We start from the raw sequence: 11681 nt of genomic DNA, 5'->3' as shown, positions 1-11681 counted from the left end.
TTAAATACTTTTTATCACTTTAAATCGCAAACCTAAACTATTGTTTTTTCCCTCTCTCTGTGTTTAATTTGTTTTTTTATTGCCCTTTTTTTCAAGTATATATATATTTTACAGACTTGAAACATCACAGTAATGTTCCTCATGTTACGCAGGATGACATTTTCCGAAAATTAGATCCCATGGGTGGTTAAAACCAGGCAACAGTGGATACTTTGTCTGCATGAGAACAGGATTTTTCATTGTTCATGCCTTCTGCGTCTCCATGGCAACGGGCATCGCGCGGCAGTGGCGTACCCACAAGGAGGGCCATGTATAATGAGCGGCGCAAGAGTGATCTGCTTGTAGACTGTCGTAACGAAGTACGGGTACATCAGTTGTACATACGTTGCGTGCACGAGTCGGGAATCCATCGGTGCAATTCATTTTCTCTCCGGTACATTATACAGCATTGTAATAAATTTTCACTGAATTTTTTTTTAATTACCATTACTGTAAATGGGAGATGTGGCTTAATTTTTTTCCATTAGTATAGCCGTGCGAAGTCGGGTCGGGCAGCTAGTTATATATAATTTGACACTATATATATATATAAATATATAAAATATGTTTGTAGTTACACCTCTTGCCGCTAGGTTATTTTCACACTCTCGCCTGTGTTGCTAGTATAGAGCTGTCCGGTATCAGTCTCCAGTGTATTTGGCTAAACCTTGACAGGACTGGCGCGAGCGCCGAGGGTGAGGCATGGCCGGGAGGTTGGCACGCCTGCTGACCTCGCCTGTGCGCGCGCAGCATGTCGAAGAGGTTAGGGCGGGTGCCACGGAATACTAGTCTCTAGTCTCAGCACCGGCCAGAGACGTACATCTCACCTCGGCGACGAGCAAGTGTGTGTGTTCTCGTGCGGCGAGTGCACTTGCAACACCAAACTTCAGATAATACCGAGAGTGATAAAGCATAGGCAAATTGTGTTTTCCCTACATTTCTTGACCTATTACAAAAATAATGACATTTTTTCATTCAAGCCTTTTTATTTCCACTTCTTATTTCAAATGTCCAAAAAAATACCATAGCCAAGACTTTTACAAATTTACAATATATTTCTTCTATTACAAACTAATTGTTTTGGCAACTGGTTTCTAAAGGAATATTTTGTTAAAGTATATTAACTCTTTTTTTCTCTGCACGTTACTCTATCTCCTTATAAAAAAAGTTGGTGGTTGTCATCCTATATTTGTATCTATACAAAAATATTTATGTGCTTAGGATATTATTCTTTCCCTATTGTTGACTTTTCTTGGAATGAAAGTTTCCACTTTATACGCAAGGCATACTACCGGTTTAACGGCAAACCTGTGTGACGGTGTCATGACACAATTTTCGGCAATCCCCTGTAACGACCGCCTCGTTCTCAAAATAATACCGAGATAACCACATTCCTATATTAGGAGTTCTAGCGATCTTAAAAAATTAGTTGTCTGTAAAGTTGGTTTACGGACGATAGTTTAATGTGACGTCATAACAAAACATTGATGAAATGATTGCATACTTTTATGAATAAAATTGAATCATTTTTATTGAATTATCACTGTTTTGTATGGATACAAAGGAGTGAAATGAAATCTACAATTTAATTGATAAATTTACTTTTATTTGCACTCATTAATTCATATATGTTTATTACTTTAACGAAGAGATTATTTTAACTATAACTTTTATACATGTTTGCTATTTAACTTCTTCCAATATGTGTTATTCTGTTAAGGATAGGACGATGATAGGAAAAGTAGGAAACGAATGGGAGTATTTCAAATTTAATGTGCCTCGAAAATGTCAAATCGATGGTTGTTCCAATCGAGTGGAAGAGAGATAGATGCGGCGCAAGCGTACAATGAGCTTAACGGGATACAGCGTAACGGGACAATATGCGTAACGGGACAATATGCGTAACGGAACAATGAGTCATCCTTTTTCCTGCGTGCAGCCGGCGTTCATCGATTTATTAGACGTTGTCACGTCAAAATTTTCGATGTATAAGCGTGTTACGTGAAACAGTAAAATTTTGCATACAGTTCCGTTTATGAAGCGGGATTCCAACCCACAAATATATTTTTATTTACTGTTGAACAGAGTATTGAATTATTAATATCCGATGACTAAACTACCACAGTCAAGCTATTTAGTAAATAGTAATGTATAGGGGCAGGCAATTTTCGCGAAAAAATCCGAACGCACCACCGGATTATTCATTCTGATTGGCGGCCGTCTGCGAGAGAAGTCGTTGACTTATTTGACCGAGCCACTCAGGACGCGTTTTCTTCCGCTCTGAATAACTGTGATTGGTGTTGTAACAATCGACATGTACCTGAAAGAAACTTACCCAATCAAGGAACACAGACGATGATACAGTGTTTTAACTTTCAGCTGCCCACGGTAGCTTTTCGCGAAATATACATGTCCCTAGTAATATATCCAAGGAAACATGAACGAACAAGTAAATCAATAAAGTTTTCATAACTTTAAAATGTTGAATATATCTTTTCAACATTTTTATAACTGAAAAGTTTTGACTGAATTGCAACACCAAAGTGTTGTTGCGAGGACACTAGAGGCGAGACCCGGACAGCCAATCAGCTCGTCTGTTAGCCCGGGGGCGGGGCGCCGTCCATTAGCGCTACATCCCTAGTCGCATTAGCGACGGCGCCTAGACAACCCCCCGCCCCCTCCGCCGCGCTTCATCACTGGACCATCCGCGGCTCTGGAGGGTCAGGCGAGTTCCCAGAGTGGCATAACTGGCACGCCATCGTTCTGGAGCAGAGTCGACCCCGATGACGCGACACTTGCAAGGGGTTCGAGATCATTCCAGAAGGGGGCTGTGGGGTGTAAACACGGTCACGCCGGCCTCCGAGGCAGTGGAGTGAGGAGGGGGAGTCAGCCTTTGGCGAGCGATAGCGGGCGACGAGATACGGGCCTCGTGTGCGGAGACTGGTGCATCGGGACTGTGCTGCGTGCGAGACAGTGTGTTGAGACAGAGGTGTGTGGTGAGAGATGAACAGGAGAGAGAGAGAGAGAGAGAGAGAGAGAGAGAGAGAGAGAGAGAGAGAGAGAGAGCTACTGTCGAGCAGTGCTTCAGTGGGGAGAGTAAACTGTGGACTGAACGATTAATTTGTAGACGTACATTTTCAGTGTTGTAATATAATTTATAGTGTAAATAGAGGTTAATAAAAAATATGGTATTTTAATAATTGGACAATCCTTTTCGACCCTGTATTCCTACCCATAGCAGTATTCATCGAACTTTAAATATGAGGACTAAACAATTTTGATAAATTATTTTGTAAATGTTTGAATGTTTCATAACACTGTTACAAAATTTATTTCTGCTCTAAAACCAGATTCTGTATGCTCAGAACATTTAAAATCTATTTTATTGTGTTACTTTTGACGTGAAAACGTCTAATAAATCGATGAACGCCAACTGCACGCACGAAAAAGTGTCCCATAACGCACATGGTCCCGTTACGCTGTGTCCCGTTACGCTCATTTTACAATTACGCCGCATCTATCTCTCTTCCACTCGATTGGAACAACCATCGATTTGACTTTTTCGAGGCACATTAAACTTGAAACTCCCATTCGTTTCCTACTTTTCCTATCATCGTCCTATCCTTAACAGAATAAAACATATTAGAAGAAGTTAAATAGCAAACATGTTTAAAATTTATAGTTAAAATAATCCCTTCGTTAAAGTAATAAAAATATTTGAATTAATGAGTACAAATAAAAGTAAATTTATCAATTAAATTGTAGATTTCATTTCACTCCTTCTTTGTATCCATACAAAATAGTGATAATTCAATAAAAATGATTCAATTTTATTCATAAAAGTATGCAATCATTTCATCAATGTTTTGTTATGACGTTGTCACGTTAAACTATCGTCCATAAACCGACTTTACAGACAACCAATTTTTTTTAACGAAAATTTTTAGAAGGTACATTTCAACCAAGAATAAAAACCTGACTTATGCGGTATATATACACACATATAACTAGGAGTTGTGGGCAACGGAGGTTTACAGGAAGGTCAACATGACCTTACCAACCGTACAAAACAGGTTCTCGCAAACTTCTCAAATTGCTGGCAGCGAGCCAAATCAGTAGTAGCCAGTGCGGCTTCCGTTGAGTGCACCTGAAGGCAGACGTATTTTCACTCCGAACCGACTTAAACGCAGAAAGTGCAGATAAGATATGAACCTCTTTCAGCTTAACTCGACATAATTAATGACTACTGTTACTTTAATTAATGAATTTGAAGTAGTTCCATGCAGCTACAATGAGAATCGGAATAGACTGCCTTTACCATGAAAGTAATTAACTTGTTAAAAAAGAAAATATATATTTGGCCCATTTTGTAACTATGGAAACACGAATAACGTAATTCATTTTTTTGGTGCTTCATGAATACTTAAATTTACAGTATGAGTAATTGCAATCTAAGTACCTCATTAGTACCTCATAATTACACAGAAACCACGTTTAAAGATTCTAGTAAATTGTAAGCGTTTGGAAGTTTCTCCTTTTACTAAAAAAATATTCTCTATTTAAATCTGATACCTACGTATTCATTTGATACAATTCATTTAATTTTAATGTTCTCTGCACAACACAAGCAGTCAGTTTTATGACAATATCAGAAAAGTTAACGCATTTAATGAACATTAAATTATAAACTTAATTTTTTATAATGGAAATTACTGAACATTCTAAAAATGAGGGGGATAGGGGGGAATGAAACTAGTGCAAATCAGAAATACCAGAGAGCACATCTACTTAAAATGTTTCAAAACAATGGATTTCATATATTTTTAGAATAATTAAGTTGCTTAGGAGCAGTTTTCATAATTTAATTTATTTGTAACAAACAAACTTGTTTAAATATTATCTTCATCAGAGTTAGAACTAAATATATAATTATTTTGAATTTTATATCTGCATAAAATGGGACTTAGTACACGCAAACCTTCATTCGCTTATGGAATTGCGTCACTGTTAATTCTGAATTGCTATTGACACAAAGCCAAGAAATAGTAAACCTTCAACAACTGAGTAAAAATTTGCAGCATCAACGGAAGTCAATGAATAGTCGAGTTTTCCTCCAGTGTAAACAAAGTTGTGAATTATATCCCGGTAATTGGTTAGGTAGAACATTGAAGAGAAAAAATGTCGCTTGCTTTGGCCTTATTATAGTTTTAAATTTTGTTGGTGTAAAATAGTCTTCCGTTCGGCGGCTGGCGAGAGGTGAGACGTGGCAGTTTGTAGTTGTTGACATCCGGTCCAAGCCGGCATGTGATGTATATAATTATTGTTTGCTTGTTCTTTGAAATAGTATATTTCGGCCCGCCTTCCTCTAATTGGTGGTTATAGAAGGTCCGTTTTATTTTCGCCACAACAAGCTTCGACGCAGCGCCACGAAAGAACCCGAGGCACGCACATCTAAGACTTCAGGCTGCGACTGTTTGTCCTATAAAAGGTTAATGTTGTACGATAGGCAGCAGCCCCACGCTGGAACATAGCATATGTCTGAGAGCACTCGTTGGATGTTTCGTTTTTAACGTCATGTTCCAGTGTTTGTCAGTTGTGGGAAAAAAGTCTTTTACCTTAGGTACAGTTTAATGTTATTTTTGAGTACGTATTTTAAGTCTAGCTATTGCTATTACTCGGCTAGTGTCATTGGCCGGTGGTTAATTTATACGCGATATAAATTGTCGATTATGTAGGTGAACACAATAAATATTTCTGAAAAAAGGTCTGGTGACCTGATAAATAAACACACTTTCGAAAACCTTATCTTATTAAACGTTCTCCAAAATAACTATTATTTTTAAAAGTGGTTAATCTTATTTTGAAAAAAAAAAAGCATTGGCAAGAAAATTTAAACGTAATATAAATATAAATCATATTTATTTTGAAAATCAAATCTGCCGAAAAAAACCGTGGTTAGTTCAGTTTTTGCTTTTGAAATTCCACTTTAAAAAAATATAATTCTTAAACGGTATGGATATGAAATAAATATTTTATGCAATTGACAAATTTATTCAGTATATGTTATTACGGTTTATAATGTGGGGAGAACTGGGTTCCTAATGGATAGCCAATTTAAGTTTTATTAATTACTAACATTTACATTACTAATAAATAATTGCACTTAAAAAAATGTCCAATAACAAATCACTGGCACTAAAAAAATGTTTATTCTCAAGTCACTCAAGGTCTGTCAAGTTCCGCACTGGAGCCAGGCTCGACAGTGGTTCGCCCCTCACCTCGCCCCTGTCCACACTCAGTCTCGCGCCACTCAGTCGCACTCATCGCGCCACTCTCGAGGGGGTCTCTCACCCTCTTTTCGCCGATGTCGCACTTCCCTTCACTCGCGGAACTCTCCGAACTCTCGGAACTCTCGCGGCACTCACGTGGGGGCCGGCGTAGCTGCTTAAGTGCTTGAGGCGCCCTTATCGAACCGACGAGAGAGTCTGTGACGAGTCGCGTCATCCCGGGCCAACCCAACTCTTGAAACATTAAGAAGGTCGTCGCTCATTCACGCCACTCCGCGCGGTGGTCCGCGGGGGGCGGCGGTGGGAGGGGGGAGTAGGCGCGCGTGGCATGCCCTACGTCAGTGGAGGCCACGTGACCTGGCGCGTGACGTCAGTGGCCGTGCAGGGCCGCCAACCAGCATCGCGGTCTGCTCTCTCGCGTTCATAACAGTATTTATTTTAAAAAAAGTTTGGAATTAATCACATACTTTTCTCTAAATGGTAAGATTTTAGCAATTCTCTGACATTAATTCTTGGATCGCATTTTCTCCAGATCAGTTCACTGCTGAATTGATACGGTGTCATATAGAGGTAATCCAATAATCTAAAGTGTTAATATGTTAAAATGTAAAGATGATGAATGTAAAACCTTAAAAAAACTACCGATGTCTCTATTTATAAAATAAAACAACATATTGAATTTAGCATATATATTTTTTAATTATTCCGCCACCGGTTCACAATAATTCCCCTCTGCTGCAAGCGGTGATGTCGGCCTGGTAAAGCCATTAAGTAAACAATGTGTTTATAGACCTGCTCCGGGTGCCGGTGGGGCGGATAGCCATGCCGGGCGCCAGCAGGGAGACAGCAGGCTGGTAGGCGGGCTGGTAGGGCTGGTAGGCTGGCTGGTAGGCAGGCTGGTAGGCGGGCTGGTAGGCAGGCTGGTAGGCGGCAGGCGAGGACACGTGGTAGATGTACGGCACCCCGGGAGAGGCGACCACGCCAGCAGCAGACCTGCGCATGCACGAACCAGACGTGGCAAGACTTCACGTCTCCCATGCGTGCACAAGCGAGCGACAAATACTTGTTAGTTTAGCTTTAAATTAAGTTCAGTGGATTTTGAGCACAAGGCTTTAGCTGATGTTTAGCAAATGTCACATACTGTAGCCTTTTATTGAGATAAACGGCGATCAGTCTTTAAGTTAATGATATAGGTAATCAAGGTGTCAATATGAGAATAAATATGACTCAACGTGACTATCATCGCTGCAGCTTATGCCAACAGAAGAATCTAACAAAGGAAGAATAGATATGAGATATGATTGTGGATTGTGGCAGTGCATCGCAGGAATTCATAGAAACCAAATTGCGTTGACCATGTTTAAAGCATTCTTCTGTTTCTAGAATGAACTGTCTCCGAGTCTCCCAAGATTATATTGTTCTTGACAAGAGTTGAAGTCAATGTTTTACTTAAATACTGACTTGTACAATGTCATAAATGGAACATTGAACTTGTGAGAAGTTAAAAAACGAAGACATTAATAACTGGGTAGATAGGGAAAGTAGGAAGATGTTGGATCACTAAATACCGAGTAGCTAAATGTAGAAACAATGAATTGGAACTTTACCACATTCACACAGATATACAGAGAGATTCCCTCATTCGTACCCCACTGATTCAAAAACTTCTTCTTGTGTCATTATGTGATATGGAAAAAACAATAGTGAGCTAAATAATAAATTAAAACAATTGTGTGACCTGTGCTAACCTTGATGTTGATGAACATCTTCTCTGTGAATATTAATATCAAATCAATTTTTTTTTCGTACATTATGGAGAAGCGAGTGACTTCAGAATCACTATTTCGCTATTTAAACATTTACAAATTATAATTGCCAGTGCATGCATTCACACAACATTTATTTAGTTATAACTAATACTTTTACATCAGAGAACGCCTACTGTTCGAGGAAGACAGTATACTTTACCCAGTGTAAAGGCAGAAGAAACGAAAAAATCCCTAGTTCGAGAACACTATAAGAAAATATTAAATACTGATACAAGAAATGAGCAGATATAATTAATTTTCAAGCAAAATTGTATTTTAAACAATTCTCCATTAATCTAATTAATTAGAAATTAACTGATATTAAAAAATAATAATTTTACGATGGTGTTTGTTCGAAAATATTTAACAGTGGGGTGCATAAGATACACATGTTCACCCAACATACTTGGTCAAGGCAACCATTTATATGAATAAAATAATACTAACTTGTGTGTGTGTGTGTTAGTGTCACTATCAAACGAGAGGCACATAACTACGGCGCTTGGAAAAAAAACCGTTCCTGTACAGGTACGCCTGAGGCACTTCCCACATACACACTTCAGGATGAGACGGGACTCCTGCCCGGACCGTAGCTAGAGTAGCATGTCTGTGACTGTGGCCCTGTGCTGGTAGATGGTGGGTTGTCTGTGCTGGTGTCAGGAGGGTTGTCTGTGCTGGTGCCAGGAGGTACTCACGGCTTGGCGAGGTAGGAGATACCGCCCTGATCTGCGGTGACGATGAAGGGCAGCAAGGACATGAGGTCCTGTCCCGCGCCGGGAGACTGCAGCGCCAGGGCGTCCCTGCCGAAGATACGGTTGTAGAGATCCTTTACCACCGGCACTACCAAGGGGATGGCTTGGGGGAGGAGTGATCCAATGACCGACAGGGCTGATCTCGCCTCCGGGTCCGAGGGGTAGAGGTCATCAAAGTAGAGCTGCTTGGGCTGAGCGCTGGTGTCGTTGGCTCGGGTGCTGTTGGAGGCCTCTACAGTCGCGTTCAGCCTGGCGTCGGAAGCCACGGCCAGACACAGGGTGACGGCTACAACCTGGGGACATGCCGAGCATTGCAACAACTAGAATAAAAACCCAACCTTGAGGATTTATGTCCTTGTAGTTCAACACAAAAAAGTGGGGGAATCTCAGAGTACTGCAATTTTTTTTATCTAATAGTTAGCTGCATTGATATCCAATTAGAACTTGCAGCAATAATTAGATTATATTAGCCTACCAAAAAAAATTCCATATCAATTTCATTTCATAGGGTAGATACATGGCGATACTGGATATGATCGTGTAGTGGTGTTCTGAGGTACTTGTGATATTACTGTGCCTTACTCCACCGCTCATCACAGCTCGACTGCAATCTGTTGCTCTTCGGTTCCTGTAGCTATGACAGATAAACTTCAAGTTGTGATCAAATTTTAACTTCAGTACTTGTTTTAAAAATATTTTTGGATTGGTTTATAAATAAAGCTTTTAATCATACTGCCTCAAATGTGTTATTTTTACTTAAAACTATTTATATACAATTCACCCCGCTTTAGGAAGCATTGTAAGAAGCTCATATGTAGCTAAAGAATCTCGCAACTTTATAATACATGCTTTGGTAACCCCCCTCGACAGAAAGTGTTGATCAGAGCAAGACGAACTCCGTGTTGAAGCAGTGAGCACAGCTGCGTCAACTCTGGCGCGGCGCGCGTGGAAGGTTCTGCAACTCACCGCCGGGCCAGCTGAGCGCTGCTTCTGTGACTCGCTAGTCTCTCGCTCTTGTCTCGCTCGCCCTAGTCTCTTGTCTCACTCACCCCAGTCTCCTGATGAACTCGCCGGAGAACACATCACTTGGTTTGCTTCACAACCACTGCACTTGTACAGCCATGAAACTACATGTGCGATGTTCGAGCCCTGCATCTAGGATCCTCGTTGTTAATGATATTCGTGTGTATTGCCTTACTTTTTATAAGATAAGCGAAAATTTAATGAAATGTTTCCAGTTGATTTTTTTTCCACAAAATAAAAAAAGTGTGACATTTGAAAGCATGCATTGCACTTTTGAAATATATACAAACTTTGAACTTATATACACTTCCAGCGAATATATTTTGATTTACAACCAAAGGGAAAACAAAGAATGTTTGGTTTTTATGTCATGTATATTAATTAGTTTCCTTTAAGTCTTATTTTACTACAAGTTTGAACCCACTCTGTAAAAAAATTCTTTTATTTCGTTGTAAGTGTAAAATATCACTGTCTATTTTCATAAAAATAAATAATTTAGAAACCACTGGAGTTACTGTAAAATTGGGATATTTAGAAAAGCTATCAAAAGTTAAGATCGCAACGGAAAACTGATAGCTTCAAAACAGAAAAAAAATATCTCAATTTACGATTGTGTGGAGCATCAGAATACTAGCAAAAACAACAATCGGAAGAATATTTACGATCATTTCTTCATTTAAATGAACACATGTTCTGACAACCACACTCGAAGCATAAAATGCACGATGTTATTTCTGATTTTTTAAAATTCCTTTTTTAATACTCACGTAAACAATCTTCATCATTCCTGGCAGTGTTGCTTCCAACGAGTAGACGACTGGACCACAGATGTCTTCCCTCTCGGCTCGCTCCAGTCTTATACTGGCCGACAGGTTGTTGCTGCGGGTGGAGGCCCGATAAAGAAGACGCAAACAAGACCATTAGCAGCGATAGCCGGGCACTAAACCACGACGGCCAGACAATAACAGGCTAAGTGTGTCTGGCATCAAGGTGCGTGTGTGGTGGTGTAGCGACACCACGAGCACCGCCTGGTGCGACACAGCACCATCACACCACCTCCTGATCAGCACCACCCAGGGAACATCAGTGTTACTAGGGAAACCGCCCTTTCAAACCTAATCCAGATACTTCATCAGAATAACATTACGAATGGCAGTCAAGAGAATTTACTTCAATTTTTTGTAAACATCTTATTTTTGTTAGACGATTTTATTTTGGAAAGTAAGAGCTTATAGAAGGGAGTGATCACATACAAATATAGGGCACTCAGTGGTAAGCACAGTACACTTGCGGCCAGTGAAGTGCACTCGGCCAGGCGGACTGCTAGGGCACTCAGTGGTAAGCACAGTACACTTGCGGCCAGTGAAGTGCACTCGGGCAGGCGGACTGCTAGGGCACTCAGTGGTAAGCACAGTACACTTGCGGCCAGTGAAGTGCACTCGGGCAGGCGGACTGCTAGGGCACTCAGTGGTAAGCACAGTACACTTGCGGCCAGTGAAGTGCACTCGGGCAGGCGGACTGCTAGGGCACTCAGTGGTAAGCACAGTACACTTGCGGCCAGTGAAATGCACTCGGGCAGGCGGACTGCTAGGGCACTCAGTGGTAAGCACAGTACACTTGCGGCCAGTGAAGTGCACTCGGGCAGGCGGTCTGCTAGGGCACTCAGTGGTAAGCACAGTACACTTGCGGCCAGTGAAGTGCACTCGGGCAGGCGGACTGCTAGGGCACTCAGTGGTAAGCACAGTACACTTGCGGCCAGTGAAATGCACTCG

At 40.7% G+C, this 11681-nt stretch overlaps 1 protein-coding gene across 1 annotated transcript; it reads right to left on the bottom strand.

Annotated features, from left to right (window-relative positions):
* Positions 1 to 7000: 7000 nt before the first annotated feature.
* On the bottom strand, positions 7001 to 10752 carry LOC134533483 (uncharacterized). The gene is made up of 3 exons (XM_063371008.1): positions 10677 to 10752; positions 8830 to 9179; positions 7001 to 7319 (listed from the first exon to the last, which is right to left on the bottom strand). Exons 1-3 carry the CDS (start codon positions 10692 to 10694, stop codon positions 7094 to 7096), a joined length of 594 nt encoding a protein of 197 aa, XP_063227078.1. The 5' UTR covers positions 10695 to 10752; the 3' UTR covers positions 7001 to 7093.
* Between the last annotated feature and the right edge of the window lie 929 nt (positions 10753 to 11681).

This window comes from Bacillus rossius, chromosome 6 (genome assembly GCF_032445375.1).
Source record: "Bacillus rossius redtenbacheri isolate Brsri chromosome 6, Brsri_v3, whole genome shotgun sequence".
In the NCBI taxonomy this organism is placed as follows: Eukaryota; Metazoa; Arthropoda; class Insecta; order Phasmatodea; family Bacillidae; genus Bacillus; species Bacillus rossius.
Note: the sequence above shows the minus strand (reverse complement) of the source record. Positions and strands in the feature narration are given on the sequence as shown.

Coding starts and splice junctions, on each gene's coding strand:
- LOC134533483 (XM_063371008.1), bottom strand. Junction 7,320..8,829: donor ATCTCCTACCTCGCCAAGCC/GTGAGTACCTCC, acceptor GTGCATGCGCAG/GTCTGCTGCTGGCGTGGTCG.